The sequence below is a fragment of the Monodon monoceros genome, unplaced genomic scaffold (assembly GCF_005190385.1).
Source record: "Monodon monoceros isolate NGI ecotype Baffin Bay Population unplaced genomic scaffold, NGI_Narwhal_1 Super_Scaffold_22, whole genome shotgun sequence".
NCBI classification, from domain to species: Eukaryota; Metazoa; Chordata; class Mammalia; order Artiodactyla; family Monodontidae; genus Monodon; species Monodon monoceros.
This window is the reverse complement of record NW_021703779.1, coordinates 70,914,097-70,933,608: the sequence shown is the minus strand read 5'-3', so window position 1 is coordinate 70,933,608 and position 19,512 is coordinate 70,914,097. Positions and strand designations below refer to the sequence as shown.

General features: G+C 33.1%; 1 protein-coding gene across 1 annotated transcript in view; it reads left to right on the top strand.

Annotated features, from left to right (window-relative positions):
* HDX (highly divergent homeobox) overlaps nt 1–19,512 on the top strand; it is a 181,590-nt gene that overhangs the window by 16,293 nt on the left and 145,785 nt on the right. Inside the window, exons 2-3 of the mRNA XM_029241093.1 lie at nt 8,138–8,284; nt 13,545–14,663. Coding sequence (XP_029096926.1) covers nt 8,138–8,284; nt 13,545–14,663 — 1,266 coding nt within the window. The remainder of the gene's footprint in view (nt 1–8,137; nt 8,285–13,544; nt 14,664–19,512) is intronic.

The following is a 19,512-nucleotide window of genomic DNA, read 5'->3' as shown; positions in this document are numbered from 1 at the left end:
TTAAAAAATCCAACCTATCAAGATTTGTAGAATGCAGCCAAAGCAGTACTTAGAAGTAAATTTATAGCATTAATTGCTTATATTTAGAAAAGAAGAAAGCTCAAAGATCAATAATCTAAGTTCCCACCTTAAGAAACTAGAAAAAAGAAGAGCAAATTAAGTCCAAATAAGCAGAATGAAGGGAATAGTAATGATAAGAGCAGGAGTAAATGTAAATGAAGACAGAAAAACAATAGACAAAAGTCAATGAAACCAAAAGCTAATTATTTCAGAAGATCAATAAAAGTGATAAGCCTCTTGTTAACTGACCAAGACAAAAGAAACAGATTGCCAATATCAAGAAGGAAAAATACAACACAATAGAACCTATAAATATTCAATGGATGATAAAGGAATAGTATATAAGAAACTTTACACCTTTAAATTCAGCAACTTAGATAAAATGGGCCAATACTTTGAAAGGCACAAACTGCCCAAACTCATTCAGGAAGAAATAGATTGTCTGAATAATATAGAAATGTAATGCATAGCTTAAAACTTTCCAACAAAGAAAATTCCATTCTCAGATGGATTCATTGGTGATTTCTAACAAAGATTTAATGAAAATATAATAATTCTATGTAAACTCTTCCAGAGCATATAAGTAGAAGGAACACTTCCTAACTCATTGCCTGTACCAAACCAAATGCAATACAAGAAAAGAAAATCACAAACATCCCTCATGAATGCAGACTCAAAAATTTTCAACAATATATTTCCAAATCAAATAAATATATAAAATGAATAATACATCACCACCAACTGGGGTTTATTCAGGAACAGAATACTCATCCAACACTTGAAAATCAACCAGCATAATTTACCATATCAAAAGGTTAAAGAACAAAATATGTACAATTACCTCAATACAAGCAGGAAAAAGCATTTGACAAAATTCAATATCCATTCATTATAATGATGATAGTAACAGTAATAATAAAAACTCTCAGTTTAATAGAAATAAAAGGAAATTTTCCTTAAACTTGTAAAGCATGTGAAAAACCTACAGCTGATGTAACACTCAATGGTGAAAGACTGAACACTTTTCTTCTAAAATTGAGAAAAAGGAACAAATGTCCAGTCTCACAGCTCTGAATAAAACATTATACTATAGGTCTTAGCCAGTGCAATAAAGAAATAAAAGACCAGTACCTACAGAAATATAGATCAATGGAACCTGATAGAAAGCCCAGAGATAAATCCATGCAAATACGGTCACCTTATTATTAATAAATTTTTTAATTTTTTTTTTGTGGTATGCAGGCCTCTAACTGTTGTGGCCTCTCCCATTGTGGAGCACAGGCTCCAGATGTGCAGGCTCAGTGGCCATGGCTCACGGGCCCAGCCACTCCGCAGCATGTGGGATCCTCCCGGACCGGGGCATGAACCCATGTCCCCTGCATCGACAGACGGACTCTCAACCACTGCACCACCAGGGAAGCCCTGGTCACCTTATTTTTGATAAAGGATGCAAGAATATACAATGGAGGAAAGACAGCCTCTTCAATAAGTGGTGCTGGGAAAACTGGACAACTACATGTCAAAGAATGAAAGTAGAACACTCCCTAACACCACGCACAGAAATAAACTCAAAATGGATTAAAGATGTAAATGTAAGGCCAGACACAGATCCTTTTTGACCCGCCTCCTAGAGAATGGAAATAAAAACAAAAATAAACAAATGAGACCTAATGAAACTTAAAACCTTTTGCACAGCAAAGGAAAACATAAACAAGACAAAAAGATAACCCTCAGAATGGGAGAAAATATTTGCAAATGAAGCAGCTGACAGAGGATTAATCTCCAAAATTTACAAGCAGCTCATGCCGTTCAATATCAAAAAGCAAACAACCCAATCCAAAAATGGGCAGAAGACCTAAATAGACATTTCTCCAAAGAAGATGTACAGATTGCCAACAAACACAGGAAAGGATGCTCAACATCACCAATCATTAGAGAAATGTAACTGAAAACTACAATGAGGTATCACCTCACACCAGTCAGAATGGCCATCATCAAAAAATCTACAAACAATAAATTCTGGAGAGGGTGTGGAGAAAAGGGAACCCTCTTGCACTGTTGGTGTGAATGTAAATTGATACAGCCACTATGGAGAACAGTATGGAGGTTCCTTAAAAACCAAAAATAGAACTACCATACAACCCAGCAATCCCATTACTGGGCATATACCCTGAGAAAACCATAATTCAAAAAGAATCATGTACCACAATGTTCACTGCAGTTCTGTTTACAATAGCCAGCACATGGATGCAACCTAAGTATCCATCAACAGATGAATGGATAAAGAAGATGTGGCACAGATATACAATGGAATGTTACTCAGCCATAAAAGGAAACAAAATTGAATTATTTGTAGTGAGGTGGATGGACCTAGAGTCTGTCATACAGAGTGAAGTAAGTCAGAAAGAGAAATACAAATACCGTATGCTAACCCATATATATGGAATCTAAAAAAAAAAAGAAAGTGGCTCTGAAGAACCTAGGGGCAGGACAGGAATAAAGACGTAGATGTAGAGAATGGACTTGAGGACATGGGGATGGGGAAGGGTAAGCCGGGACGAAGTGAGAGAGTGGCATGGACATATATACACTGCCAAATGTAAAATAGATTGCTAGTGGGAAGCAGCCACATAGCACCGGGAGATCAGCTCAGTGCTTTGTCACCACCTCGAGGGGTGGTATAGGGAGGGTGGGAGGGAGATGCAAGAGGGAGGAGATATGGGGATATATGTATATATATAGCTGATTCACTTTGTTATACAGCAGAAACTAACACATCATTGTAAAGCAATTACACTCCAACAAAGATGTTAAAAAAAAGAAGAAAGAAAAGGGAAATGTATTGGAAAAGAATAAACAAGCCTTTCTCTGTGGATGACATATTTGTTTAGAAAATACCAGACAATCAACAAAAAAGCTGCTTGAACCAGTAAATTAATTTAGCAAGGTGAATATACCAAATTAAATTGTATGTTGATATCCTAGCAGCGAGCGATTGGAAATTTTTAAAATTTCCAGCTCTATTGAGGTATAATTCACAAATGAAAATTGTATATATTTAAGGTATACAATATGATGGTTTGATTTTATATATATATATATATATATATATATATATATATATATAATGAAATGATTAGTACAATCAAGGTAATGCATATATGATATCCATCACCTCACATAGTTCTATTTCTTTTTGGTGTAGTGAGGACACTTAAGATCTACTCTCCTAGCAAATTTCAAATATACACTACATTATTTTAAACTATAGTAACCATGATTTTTAAAATACCATTTCCAATACCCCCCTTCCCCTTCAAACAAACCACACACACATAAGAAATACACAGGTATAAGTTTAACAGACTATGTACTGAATCTGTATACTGAAAACTATGAAACTCTGAGGAGAGAAATCAAACAAGATCTAAATAATTAGAGAAAAGTATATCATATTCATGATTTGGAAGACACAGCAATTGTCCCTAAACTGATCTATAGATTCAATCCAATTCCAGCAGAATTTTTTGTTAGTACCAACAATCTGATTCTAAAATTCATATGAGAATGTAAAGGATGTAGAATAGCTAAATTGATTTTTTTAATTACAGTATTAGAAGGCTCACACTTCCTGATTCAACAGTTATGATAAAACTACAGTAGTTAAGACAGTGTGGTTTTAATGAAAGAATTGACACATAGGTCAATGGAACAGAAAAGGGTGTTCAGAAAAAGAGCCACACATATATGGTCAAGTGATTCTTAACAAAGATGAAAGAGCAATTCAATAAAAAGTTTTTTTTCAATTAATGGTACTGGAACAATTGGATATCCATATGCAAAAACCCCCACAAAACTTCGACCTGTACTTCACACCTTACACAAAAATCAACTCCAAATGGATCCTAAACTTAAATGTGAAATGCAAAAATATGAAGCTACTAAAAGAAAACATAGGAAAAAGTTTCTGTGACCTTGTGCTAGACAAAGATTTCTAAGGTATGGCACTAAAAGCACAATCCATAAAGCTAAACAGCAGTGATAAATAGTGCTTCATCAAAATTAAAAACTGCTCTGTGAAATACACTGTTAATAAAATAAAAACAAGGCACAAGCGAGGATAAAATATTTGAAAATCATATTTCTCATAAAGGACTTGTATCCAGAATATGTAATGAACCCTAAAAGTTAAATAATAAGAAACAAACAATCCAATTTAAAAATTTACAAAGTATTTGGACACTTCTACAGAGAAGATGTATGAATGACAAATAAGAATAGCAAAAGATGCTCAATATTATTATCACTAGGGAAATACAAATTAAAACCACAATAGTAATACACAATTACACAACTATTAAAATGACTAATTTTTTAGAAATATATGATTATAATTCTGGTAAGGAAGTGAAAGAACTGAAACTTTCATAGAATGTTGGTGCAAAAGCAAATTTGTACTTTTGGAAAGCATTTATATTTGAATTATAAAGTTAAGTATATATTTACCATATGACCCAGCAGTCCAACTCCTAGGTATTTACTCAAGAGAAATGGAAACATATTTTCAGACAGAAACCTGCACACAAATGTTTTTAACAGTTTTATTCATAATAGCTAAGAACTTAAAACAGCCCACATGTCCTTCAGTGGATGAATGGATAAACTGTGGTATATTCCTACAATGGAATGCTACTCTGCAAGAAAAGGGAGCAAATTACTGATACAGACAACACAGATGAATCTCAAATACATTATGCTAAATGAAATAAGCTAGTCTCAGAAAAAATACAAACTGTATTATTCCGTTTATATGGCATTCTATAAAAACAAAATAATAGGAACAGAATAGGGATTGTCAGGGGCTGGGTGGCTAGAGAGATTGATTATAAATAAGCAGCATTAAGGTTTTTTTCAGAATGATAGAACTGTTCTGTACCTTAATTGTGATGGTGGTTTCATGACTATATATGTTTGTTTTAACTCATAAAACCATGCATGAATAATAGTGATTTTTACTGTATGTAAATTTAAAAGCGAATAATAATAATGGATTAAAAGGACAATGTTAATAGAGACATGTTGGCCAAGATAAAGATATTCAAGGTATTATATTAACCTAAGCTCAACTCTTTGTAAACATACAAACAAAAAAGTTGATGGCTTACCCAAAATTCAAATATTTAGTCTTGGCAAGAATGTATTCTATTTGAATTGGTGATGATTTTATGGACTCATTCCATTTTTAAAACCAGGTTTTCCAAGAACGAGTCCTTAATGAGTAAAATTTTTTTGTACTTTTCAAATGATTTAGCCACTTAAAACATTATTAGGGCATTATTAGAGCTGGTTTTAAGTATGATATCAGATATATAAGGACAGTGTTACATAGGAATTTATCTGAAATATTCCAATGTAAAAATAGAGCCTTAGCTATATTTTAGCTATTTCATTCCTCAAAGCTGTATATTTCAAGTATTTCCAAAGCAATACATCTAAAATATTTCACTCATTGCTCTGCTTGTTTGAATAGAACATACTGAGCATAGTTTAATCTTTTGCCAATGGCTCAGGGTCTTCATTAAAACACCAAATCCTAAAGCTGAGAGCAACCTAAGAAATTCCATATCTGAATATGATAGATAAACTGAAGGGCCTAGTTATCCTTAAAAATATAAATATGTTACAACTATAACATGCTTTAAAACTTTAGAAAAATGAGAATTCCCTGGCAGTCCAGTGGTTAGGACCCCATGCTTCCACTGCAGGGGGCACAGGTTCCATCCCTGGTTGGGGAACTAAGATCCCACAAGCCACAGGGTGCGGCTGAAAAAAAATGTAAGAAAAATGAGTTTACATATCTTAACTTACTTTTAACAATCCAGACTGGTAAGTAAAACAAGTCATATAATCCAGAATTTTACAAACTAGGAAATGGATGCTCATAGAAATTAAGTGATTTACCAAATAGTCTCCAGTGGAGTTGAGAGTAGGACACAGGTTGTCTTATTCCTTGTGGGCTGGCGTATGCTCAGTGGGTAGTACAATGCAAAGAGAATTAGACTAGGAAATCATGAGGTAAAGCTAAATGACTTGTTATTTCAATATTTAATCCCCTAGTTCAGTTAATTACCTTCCCTACCCCAATACAGTAGACCTCACTTTCTATGAATCCAATGGATTGTCATTTTATCTTCCACATAAATAACAACCCAACTTTTAAAATGAAAGTTTTTACATTTTTTTCCTGATTTTTGTGCAAGCGATTAAGAACTTTGGCTGTGCAGTCATTCAATAACTTGCCACTCCATAGACCAAGATAACTAATCTGCCATGCTTTTTAAGATTCATATCATACTGGAGCAACAGTTGTAGCCAGCCAATAGGAAACCATTCCTACATAAGGCAGCTATAGTGATACACTTGGGGATCAGCCATATCTTGTACTCTAGGCTTTTTTATGGTAGTTACAGCCCTACAGAGAAGAATCAGAGCCATTACCCGTATTATGCATTAGTGAATTGAAATTTACCACACTCCTCAGATCTCATTCCAAAGTACTGGAATACTAATACCTTGCTACTTAATCCACAACAGATGAGGTATTTCAGGTATTTGACCATCATCTTCTGGCTCCTCTCCTGACTGTAGCTGAATCACTTAGGAAAAGGAACCTCAAATTGCTCTGAAAACTGGCAAACATAGTAATATTGCTTTGATGAATATCGTCCTCTGGCCCAAACATCCTTGAAAATTTGGTCTGATTGCAGATAAGAGGTTTACATTTCCACATTGTTGTACTTGAATGAGATCCCCTTCATAAAGTGGAGCTATTTGTTTCTGAATGTTCCTGCCCTCTCTCACATGCAATTTTCTCTCATCTGATCTCTTAACATTATATAGGAAAACGTTTGCATGGTCAAGAAAACAAGTCGTGTACAGATTTCACTGGATGGCTATGTGACTGTCTTTAATTTCTTTATGAAACTGCTTTATTGTTCAAAATATTCAAAAAATGGAAATTATTTTTTATTTCAATGTCAATGTACTTAGTTTTTTCCATACCCAGTATACTAGAATGATTTCTGTTTGGTTTGGCTTATATTGTTTTAGTTGTCACTGTTTTCCTAATTTTGAAGAGATTCATTCCTTGCAAAGGGTTTTCTTTCTGTCAGCTTTTAGGAAACAATTTTAGTGTGACAGCTTTTAAGAGGAACCTGAAATTGCCTTTATCTAATTATGTGTTCTTTATAAAATGCATTACTAGAATTCATCTCCTTTATGAAGAGTTTGACCTGCTTCTTATTTGTGAGATTCACAGAGTTGTTCTCCCTTAATATTAAACATCTTGCCTATTGTCAAGAAGAGCAATGTGTTTTTAAAATTTCTCTTGTCTAATTATGATGTTGTCAATTAAAAGTACTTGGTATATTTTTAGTAAACTATACATGATTTTTAATTTTGGTTTATATACTACAGCTATTAAAAATAATTATTTTGGTTAGTATTGCCTAAAGCAAATACATTTTCAGTCACTAAAACTTCCTGTTTATTTTTAAGCTTTAAAGAGAGATTTGACTTAATATATAAAATGAACCCCTTTATCCCAGAATAAACGCACCCTTTTGTTTCGGAGCACAGCTTTTGGCTGTAAGACATATGCCAGATGCCTTGCTTGACAAAGAACAGTGAGTGTCCCCGTTGATAATTGACCACCTATGGCTACTACCATGCCACAATCTCTGGCTTTACTAGCCATAAATATTTATTTTGGTGAAAGAAGCTTTTTCTCTCCATGCACTGACACTAACCAGATAAGGGTTTTCCGCTTTTTTTTTTTTTGTCTTTAAAGTTGATACTTTTTCTGAACAAATTCAATAAGGGTTCACATTATGCATAATATTCATTGAGAACCTCTCTCCCTTTAGCACACAAATTATTGCCCATTACTGGGGTTATTTCACGTAAAGAAATCTTGCAGCTTCATAGCATTGAAATTGTATCAAAAAACAAAAACGTGCAAATTCTACACAAACCCAATTTTTATTCAAATTTTCAGAGTATCTTCTTTTATTTTTAGATGAATCTACGTTCTGTATTTACTGTAGAACAACAAAGGATTTTACAGCGTTATTATGAAAATGGAATGACAAATCAAAGTAAAAATTGCTTTCAGCTCATATTACAGTGTGCACAGGAGACTAAGCTGGACTTCAGTGTAGTCAGGGTAAGTATTGAGGTCTTAAACTCTTGAATTTATAGCTTTGTACTACAAGTCATAATTGCTTAATATGAAAAAAACTATCAGGGTGTGAAGTCACTAACTATAAACAGCTTCATTTCCCTGGTATAAAATTACTATTTTTAAATAAATACCTAATCATTTAGTATGTTTTTGTTTTCTATAAATACCTTGAAAGCACTAAAACTTTTGCATTTTAAATATATCTTTTAAAAATCCCAGTCCTTTGAACTAATAGGTACCTTTAGGATTAGTTGCTGATCTCATGCTTGGTTTACACCTAGAATTTATCTAGATATAATCCTCCAAACTGATATTAGTAAAACAAGCATTTACCAAGGGAGTTAGCATATTTTCTTGTTGTGTTTAAATTTTTCCAGCAGGTATTTATGACTTTAGTATTTTTGTCTTTTTAGGAAAACCTATCCTTTTTATGAATATCTTTTCCTCCTTTTAAGTAAAATGTATGCATTTTAATGGGTTAGCAAGTAAGGGACAAGAAATCCCTAGGGAGGAAAATTTCCTTTATCACAACCATTGTTATTCAGCTGTAAAAATCAGAGCTGCTACACATTTGGGAAAGGCAGTGAGAAGGTGATGGAGAGGAGGCAAGAGATAAACCTAACAGAACTAGTCACAGATTTCATAGTGAGTGCATAGGTCCTTTCATGATTGTCTGAACGGGCTACAAATCTCCCTGGAGCGAAACCTTAGGGATGCAAAGATTAGCAGTTTTCCCATCCTTGTCATTCATTAGGCTAATTTGGTAAGAGAAAGACTTCTATTTAAGTTTATTTTTCTGTTGGAGGAACTTTTAAAGACCCCAAGGATAAAAATCTCTTGATAAGAAGAATTCTTTGGAAAATCTATTATTTAAAGACTGAAGGATATATTCACCTTCAAATAGGGAATTATGCCACCAGTTCTAGGAGGGAAATATCCAGGATATCTGTTTCTTGTTTGCTGAGATCAACCATCATACTCAGATTTTTGTAAGAACTAAAAATATCTCCTGTTGATAGCTCTAAATTCCCTATTTGCAATACCTTTAGTAAAACCTCGAGAAAAAATGTAATTGACTTAGAAAAATTATTTTAAAATGCGTAATATTTCAAGTTGATGAGTTTTCCATTTTATAAGTACAAACTCATTTTTTTCTGCAATAACTTCTTTCTTTTTTTCTCTCTTATTTTACCATTACTTTAAGATGAAAAGTCTTCTTAGGCAGCTGCTTTGTGGACTGTGACCTTTCATATTTACAATTTGCTATCGCAATCTTCCCCCTAATAATTTACTTGATTGTACTTGAATATTGAGAGTGTTGAAATACAAAGGTTTATATCTTGCTCCAAATGGTGTGAAATCTGTAACAAGTAATGGAAATGAAAGAAGTAAACTTTCTAGAACGTAAGCTTACAAGTAAAATGTTATGTAAGTTATAAGGAATGGTGTGAAACAGATTCATTCTCTCTGTTCTAGGAGAGTGTTTATTCTGCAGAAATTCAGTCTTTCTAATCTAAATTTTAACACAATTTTGGCAGCTTTTCCAGCCAGAGGAGAAGGGAGTTGTTTATAGACCCATTATTCCACAACCTCCCCTGCCCCTGATATTCTGCTAGGTCTATATGTTCTACTTGAAAGGGACCTTTCTTTATTATTTTTAATATAGTATTTGAGCCTAGTATTTTGCTAGGTCTACATGTTCTACTTCAAAGAGATCTTCCTTTATTATTTTAATATAGTATTTATTGTGTTTTTTCCTCAAAAGAACTAAAATCCCACTGTACTAAGAACTTGATCCCAATGTAAAAAGAACTTAAAAGGTTAAAACATCCATTATATATATATATATATATATATATATATATATATAGTGGGGTAAAGGAACAGGAAAACAAAGAAGGAGGTATAGAAAAAGGAAAAGTTTGGAGACATTGACTTTCTAAAAAAGGACTGAAAAAGAATTTAATGGACACCAAGGATTGGTGACCCAAATTTATTGCCTTTCTTTTTTTCTATGTAGTATCACTTTATTAGTTCCAAACCCCAAATGCTCATCATATCAATTTGATTGACCCATTTTTTCTCTCCCACCAATGAAACATTTGGAATGAGAAATTTACATTCTATATGCAATGGTAAATTTTGGATCCTGTAACTGAATGACTTTTAGTAAAATTTAATTCAGTTACTGGTAACCTTTAGGTAATGCATTTTCTTTATTTTCAACATTTTACTAAAATATATTTCTTAACTATATACTTTCCTACTTTACTTCAATAGAGACTATTGAAAATAACTGAACCTTCACTTTTTGACTCAGGGTTTTACTATGGAAATCAATTATTGTACTGTGCTATAAAATAATAATGCTTACAACATGGTAAGTTATATGGAGTGACTTTCTCCTTTACTAAAGAACCCCAGACCATTTAATGATTTCTCACAACAATTCTCTTTTATTTTTCCTTTCTTCTCCTCTTTAGTGAGTAGTATTTAATGAACATTCTTAGTTTTGGTGCTATCAAGGTGTTTTCAACAGCAATCACTATTACCAAAGCCCCATCCTGTTTTGTTAAAAAAAAAAAAAAGAAAAAGATACCAGGTTTGTTAAAATTATGTGTAAGATAAGATAAGGTGTGTTTTAAGATCAAGTGTTGTCTTTTCAGTAAAGTACATAGGTCTTGTGACATCTATATTGGTTGCATTCTGCACAAGTGAAGCTGTTAGATAGCTGAGTTTCATATTCATGTGATATTCATTTTACTATTGCATTTTACTTTTTTATGGGTACATGATATAGATATCTAGTAAACTATATAAGTAACTATATATATGAATTATAAAACTATAAAAGTAAGCCATAAATTTGCAGTGCACTAAGATCACTTAAAATTCCTATGTTAAGGTAGGCATTGTGATGAGAACATGGTAGGTTGTTTGTTTTCTTAGAAATCTTGCCCAGAGTTGCCCTCCAGATGTAGTAGATCTTGAGTTTAAATTTTACAATTCACTATGCTTTCCCATTGAAAGTTTTAAAATATTGAAATTACAAACAAATGCATCATGCTTCCTATGCATATTTTTATTTGAAAAGCCATAACACAGTGACTTATTTTGAATATCTGTAATATTCACTTTTTTGAACCATAAATTGAAATTATATATATCCCCAAACATTTCTTTTTTTTTTAAACATCTTTATTGGAGTATAATTGCTTTACATTGTTGTGTTAGTTTCTGCTGTATAACAAAGTGAATCAGCTAAACATATACATATATCCAGCTAGTGGGAAGCAGCCACATATTTCTTTTTAAATATTTCTCTCGAGTGTATACTTTAGAACCTTTTAGTTTTTCTCCCCTGCCTCCTTCTCTTGTGACATTTATATTCATTTGTCCCTCTGCTTATAATTCTCACTTCTGCTGTTTAGTAAAGCTAAATAAGAGTGAGTTTTAAATTCCCACAGCCTCATGTGAAGCAAAATGGAGCATCTCAGTTTCTGGGACATTTTATTAGATAAGTACTAATTATAAAAGTAAAATGTCCAACAGAAGTGGCCAACTCCATTTCAGGAGTTTCTCACCATAGTGGAAGGAGAATGTTCTTTGAGGTCAAGTTAAATTGATTTTGATTCCTTGCTCTGCCAGTAGCTGACAGGATATCTTTCCACAAGCTAGTTAATATTTCTGAATCTCAGTTTCTTCATTTATACAATTAGAAAATAATACCTAGCAAAGGAGCTAATATATATGAAAACACATAATGGGGATTCAATACATGTTAGCTTTTATTTATAGTATTACAACATTTAATGTTGTATATAATATAAATATACATTGAAAATTGGATAATTTATGTGGTTTTCAAAAGCACATCACACAAAATTAACCAAATGCACTCTGCACCGTGTTTGTGCAAGGCTAGTTCATTTAATGTTTTCACTTATTTATTTTTTGAAATTCTTAATAGATTAATGTGTTTTGGTAGTTTATAATATGGTATGCATTTTGAAATAATTATAAAGTTTACTAATAATTTTATGGAACATAATATTTCTTATTGCATATTTTAAGAAGAATCATGACTCAGTGTAATAATACTAAGATTATTATAATAAATTACTTATATAAAAGTACATAGTTTGTAATCAAATTCTAAATGCCAACCACTGGTATTATTTTTATTAATTTTTGGTTTATAAAAGTAATACATATTCACTGTATAAGATTTGGTAAATCGAAAAAAACATAGAGAAGAAAATAACTACCAGAAATTAATGACAAACTGGGAAAAATATTTGCAACTTGTGACAAAGTGCTGCTACCTCTAGTAGGAAATTGCTCTTATAAATCAATTAAAAATGACAAATACCCTAATATAAAAATTAGTAGAGGTAATCAGTAAGCAACTCTATCAAAGTTATATAGTAACCAGAGAAACTCAAATCAAAACAGCAATTATATACATTTTCTTAACTCCTGGGCTAGTAGAGACTACAAAAAGATAATGCAAAGTGTTGTTGAGGGTGTGGGGAAACCAGAACTCTTATACATTGGAGGGTAGTTTGAAAATATCAAAAAGCCCAGCAATTTTCCTTCTAAAGATGGCATTCTAATGGACCAATAGTACAAAGATGCATGCACAGTGAAGTGTATTGCTATATGGTTTAAAATAGTGAATATTTCTAAAAGTAATCTAAATATCTAGCAATATTAAATTAACCAAGTTATGATATATTCATAGAAGTTGTTAAATCTGAAGATGCCTAGTGTATATTTCTTTAACAATACTATGAGCATTTTCCAATGTCATTAAACATCCTACCTCTAGTATGTTTCCAATTTTTCACTATTATACATAAATATGATGAACATCTTTGCATATAAACTTTGTATACATCTAGGATTACTTTTAGGGTAAATTCCCAGAAATGAATTTACTAGGTCAAGGGATATAAACATTTTAGGGTTCTTGCTACACATTAATTGGAAGGGTTTTGAGGAAAAGAAGAATAATACAATTCTTCTATCAAAGTTCCTAGATATTTATTACGTGCTGGTCCCTGATTACCTCTGACCTTATACTTTAGTTACTTTTTCTTTTATTGTATATTTTTTTCTTTTAAATTTGTATACGCCTTGATTTTATGACAAATGAGAATATAATTTATCACATAGGAATTGTTTTTTCTTGTTTTTTGGTTAAGAACTTTTCCATAATATCATTTTTTTATTCTTCCAGACGTGGGTTGGCAATAAGAGAAGAAAAATGAGTAGTAAGAATTCTGAATCAGGAGCAGCAACAACAGGAACTGTTTCTGGTACTCCTTTGGCAGCTCCAGACGTTACAGTCAGAAATGTGGTTAATATTGCTCCACCCTCAAGACAACAGTCTTCTTGGATATCACCCAATAATGATGTCATTGTAACTGGTATATACAGTCCAGCCAGTTCATCAAGTAGGCAAGGGACAGCCAAACATACAAATACACAAATTACAGAAGCACATAAAATCCCTAGTCAGAAAACAGCCAGTAAAAATGATACTGAGTTTCAGTTGCACATTCCTGTTCAAAGACAAGTAGCACACTGTAAAAATGCCTCTCTGCTCTTAGGTGAAAAAACAATTATTTTGTCCAGACAGACAAGTGTGCTAAATGCTGGAAACTCTGTATACAATCACACAAAGAAACACTATGGAAGCTCTTCAATGCAAGCCTCTGAGTTGACGGTACCACAAAAGCCATCTGTGTGCCACCAACCTTGCAAAATTGAACCAGTCGGAATTCAAAGATCATATAAGCCTGAACACACGGGTCTAGCATCATATAATTTATGTGGGCAAAAGCCACCTATTAGAGACCCTTACTGCAGAACACAAAACTTGGAAATCCATGAAGTATTTTCATTGGCAGTTAGTGATTACCCCCAGAGAATTCTGGGAGGAAATGCCCCACAGAAGCCTCCTAGTTCAACAGAAGGAACTTGTTTGTCCATTGCAATGGAGACTGGAGATGCTGATGATGAGTATGCCAGAGAGGAAGAGTTGGCATTGATGGGAGCACAGATACCAAGCTACTCAAGATTTTATGAAAGTGGCAGTTCCCTTCGAGCTGAGAGCCAAAGTACAGTTTTGCCTGGACCAGGAAGAAATATGCCAAATTCACCAATGGTGAATATTAGAGACTTGTCAGACAATGTACTGTATCAAAACAGAGAATACCATTTGACACCACGGACCTCATTACATACAGCATCTACTACAATGTACAGTAATACAAATCCATCACGGAGTAATTTTTCTTCACATTTTGCATCATCAAACCAATTGAGGTTATCACAAAACCAAAACAATTACCAGGTAATGTGTATGTTTATTTTATAAAGGTTTTATAAAAGTTTGTTTTGTCTAAAAAATTGTGTTGGTAATCAATTAGACTTGAGATCTGGGTCACTTAACTCATATTTTGAAGTACTTTGATTTGTTTGCTTCTAAATAGTAGTTTGGGGTCAACTATTTAAAGAATCTTGTGCTTTCTTTGTCACGTTTAAAAATGGTGCATCCTTTTTTTTTCATGGAATATAATAATTTTTATAACATGGTAAGTATCTTCTGACATTTCAAATAGTTTTGTTCAGGAAATAACAGCCTTATGGGATGCATGGCATTTCCTATCAGTAAAACAGGACTGAATTGGCTAGACTCATCCTCTTGAACATAGATTATTCCTGTTATGACTTTTACTTGCAGTTTAGGAAGATGTCACTAGATGAGTGGTGCTTTCCCTGGGTACATAGTCAGGCAAGTCAATCATTTCTCTAGGCCACAATGGTTGAGAAATCAGAGCCTGCAGTCACTCAGCCAGCTGTTTTTTTCTAAAAGTAAATGCTTTATTAAAACATTAAGTGCAACGTTAATCAAATTGTCTTTTTTAAAATGTTTAGAGGGAAGAGACACATTCAAAGTAAGAATTAAAGCAATTTTTGACCTGTGAAAAAAATAAGCATTATTTCTTTACTGTTTCATATATTTAGTTGTTTAGATACGCTTCAGATAATCTCAACAGTGAGGTATAAACCTACCTCAGAATATCTCTTAAGGCCATAGATCTTCTTTCTGAAAAAATCTGCTTTAGAGAATTTGAATAGCGAAGCAGGAATGTTTGCCATTTTTTCTTGCTGCTAGCTAGACCCTTTAATTTGTTCAACCACAGTATTTTTTATCTGTATTTAAAATGCTTCCAGGCTATTATCAACCAATATAAGGAACCAACTTCTCTTGACTCCTTTTATCTTATAGCTCCCTGCTACAAAATGAAAAGCATTAATAGAGTATAGGAAGTGTCCCTCTGGCACCTATCTCTAACAGAATAGTACTCCATCATCATCATTAGTAGACATTTCTTATTAAGGATCTTTTCATTTTTCCGTGTTTGCTCTTTCCTAAAGCATGCTTAAAGTAACATTGAACTATACCTTTAAGATCCTTCCCAATGCCCCTTTTCATTCACCTCTTTTGTACTTTTTACCCCTTCAGCAGTGTTGTTCCTAATAATTGTAATAATAATAACATTTATGATTTGTTGAGGGCCTTGCATGTACTAGGCACCATCAGTAAAATTATATACCTGATCTCATTTAATCTTCATGGCAATCTTGTCATATAAGCATTTTATCCATGTTTTAATATCTTGTCTAGAATCATACAACCAATACATGACAGAACCAGGATTCCAACTCAGAAATATATCATGTGGGTTTTTTTTCTGCTTTACCATGAAGCCTAACAATTTCAACTTTATTAGAATATTTGGAGGCTTGAGAGTGCAAAGTTTAAGTTTTAATTTTTCATAAACTGATTGCTCCCTAAAGGATAATTTAGCCTAAAAAAAAGACCTTTTTACAGTCTTTATCTTTTTTCCTGGCAGAACTTTTAAAGAAATAAAATTTATTTTATATAAAAGAGCATTTTAAATGGAATAAAACTTAGCAATATTTTTGGAAAAGTAATCTCTTTAAAGAAAGACAATCTGACATAATTTAGAGCATGGGCTTAGAGCCAGACAGACCTGCATTCAAATCTAGGCTCTGCTACTTTCTACTCATGTGACCTCAGGCAAGTGTCATAACATCTCTGGGTAAGAGTTTCCTAATTTGTATAATGCACTTAATAATATATACTTCACAGGAATGCTATAGATGAAATAATACAATCTGTGCAAGCTTCCGTATACATTCCCTGGCACATAAATTTTCTTGTACTTATGACATCATAGTTGGAAAGTTAATGAAACCCTGCTAGTCCAGGTCTTCTTCATATTCCATTTCAAGTAAAATATTGCACAGCCCACAGTTATCACAGTGTAATTGAGGAAGAAATAGCTGTAGTGCTGGCTGAAAGAAGATTGTGATCAGCTTTCAACCTCACCATAATCTATGTATTAAAAGCCCATATATTTCTACTTATATTATAACAGAACTCCTCCAACTTGATCTGAGACAGTATGGTAGAGTCTTTGCATAGAACTCTTGGGGCATCACTTTGCCCCACCTTTCTTTTTTGCTTGTTTTTATTTATATATTTTTAAATTGAAGTATAATAGACACAATATTATATTAGTTTCATGCCCCACCTTTATTTTAATTAGTAGAGATTTTAGGGAACCAAGGTAGCCTGGGGAAGTGTAGTCCATGAAGACTAATGTTTTAGTCCATTTGGGTTTCTATTACAAAAATATCCTAGACTGGGTGACTTGAAAACCAACAAACATTTATTTCTCACAGTTCTAGAGTCTGGGAAGCCCAAGATCAAGGTGCTGGCCGATTTAGTACCTGGTGAGTGCCTGCTTCCTAATTCATAGATCGCTATCTTCTCACTGAGTCTTCATGTGTCAGAAGTAGTAAGGGAGCCCTCTGGGGTCTCTTTCGTAAGGACACTAATCCCATTCATGAGGGCTCCATTCTCACAACCTAATCACCTCCCAAAAGCTCCACCTCTAATTGCCATTACTTTGGGGATTAGGTTTCAACATATGAATTCAGCTGCGACCCAAACTTTCAGTCCATGGTAGTTATCCTCCAGGATTTTGATGACACTCTATTACCAAGCTATATTATTAGTAGATCTGGACTTAGAAAAATAAAACCTATGACCATCTTGTCAACTTTCTAGCTATGAAACTATAAGCAAGCAAGCAATTCTCTTTAGTTTCTGACCCTGGGACTATAATATAACAGAGATATCTGCCTCTTCTCTCTGTTGTACCAGGTATCTTCAAGCCGAGGTCCTATTCCTAGAGTATAGCCTAGTTGCAAGCTATATAGGTGACTGAGTAAAAACTGAGGAAATGCACGAGGATGCTAAAGAGTTGAAATCAGCTCTGTTTTGGAGTCACTTTGGAATACCATATTAAGAGTTGAAGTGATGATAAGGAAACTGTCAGGAGGTAACTATACCAGGATACTATAGCCCAGTTCTATTTCAAAATCTCTATGGGTTGACCTCACTCCTTTGGAGCTAGATTGCAACTGTATTGGTCTCCAAAGCGCCTTTCACTTTTCATATTATGTCTATGTCAGCCCATCTTGAGTGCTGTGTTGATTACAGATTAATAATTGATGATAATCTATGTGAAGATATTGGGGTATTTTGGAAAACAAGTGCTATACATTCAGGATTTTGTTGTAATTATTATTATTACTTAAAAATTAACTGTATTCCCAACTCTTGTGAACTTCTTAAGAACTTAGAAGTTAATAGACATAGAGCACTTTGAGCTTTCTTTAAAAGCTACTAAAAAAGTACAATGTATCCCCCACCAGTGGGAGTACTTTGGTATTACCCTCCAAATTTATTCAGTATTTGTGTGCTTAAGTTCACTTTTTAAATAAACATGGAAATTTAATAGTTGTAAAAACTTTAAACATCATGACATTCTAAACCAATAAAAATGGTATTTTGACCTGAGGAAAGTGAGGGCCAGTAAGATTGACTTTGCTAAAATAGCTCTCAGGCAAATAGTGAACTTTAAAAAAGCAATAGTAATCTGTGTTGAATAGGTGTAGTTATCATGGATCATTTTTAAATGACTTTATTAAGATATAATTCACATAGTACAGCAGTCACACATCAGAAGTGTACAATTAAATAGTTTTTAATATATTCACAGCTCTGTTCAAGCAGTACCACAATCGAATTTTAGAACATTTTGTTACTTCAAAAATAAACTACATACTGATTAGCACAACAAATCCCCCATCCCAGTACTAGACAACCATTAATCTTTCTCTATGGATTTACCTATTCTGAATATTATTATAAGTGGAATAATACAATATAATGTTTTTTATGACTGGCTTCTTTCAGTTAGCATAATGTTTTCAAGGTCCATGCTATAGTATGTATCAGCACTTCATTCTTTTACATTGCTCTATGATATTCCATTGTGTCTATATAGTATAAATTGTTTATCCATTCATTAGTTGATGGACATTTGAGTTGTTTACATATTGTCTATTATGAATAGTGCTGCTATGGACATTCATATACAAGTTTCTGTGTGGAAATATGTTTTCATATCTCTTGGGTATATATCTATGAGTGCATTTCTAGTTCATATTGTAATTCTATGCTTAAAGTTTTGAGGAAATGCCAAAAGTTTTTCCAAAGTGGTTGTATCACTTTACAATCCAACCATCAATGTAAAAGAATTCTAATTTCTCCACATGCTGACCAACACTTGTCATGTCAGTCATTTGATTATAACCAGTATCATGGGTGTGAAATATCTCAGGGAGATCTTGATTTGCATTTCCCTAACAGCTAACAATGTTAACTTCCTTTTCATGTGCTTATTGGCCATTCAAATATCTTATTTGGAGAAATGTCTATTCAGAGAATTTGGCCATTTTGTAAATTGTTCTTTGAGTTGTGTTTAGATATTCATATTCTCTATACTAGTCCTTATCAGATATATGACTTGCAAATATTTTCTCTCACTCCATATGCTTCCTTTTCACTTTCTTGAGGGTATTGTTTAAACACAAATTTTAGTTTTGGTGAAGTCCAATTTATCTATTTTTTTCTGTCATTACTTGTGCTTTTGGTGTTGTATCTAAGAACCTATTATCTAAGCCAAAATAACAAAGACTGACTTATATGTTTTCTTCTAAGAATTTTATACTTGTATCTTTTATATGTAGGCGTTTCA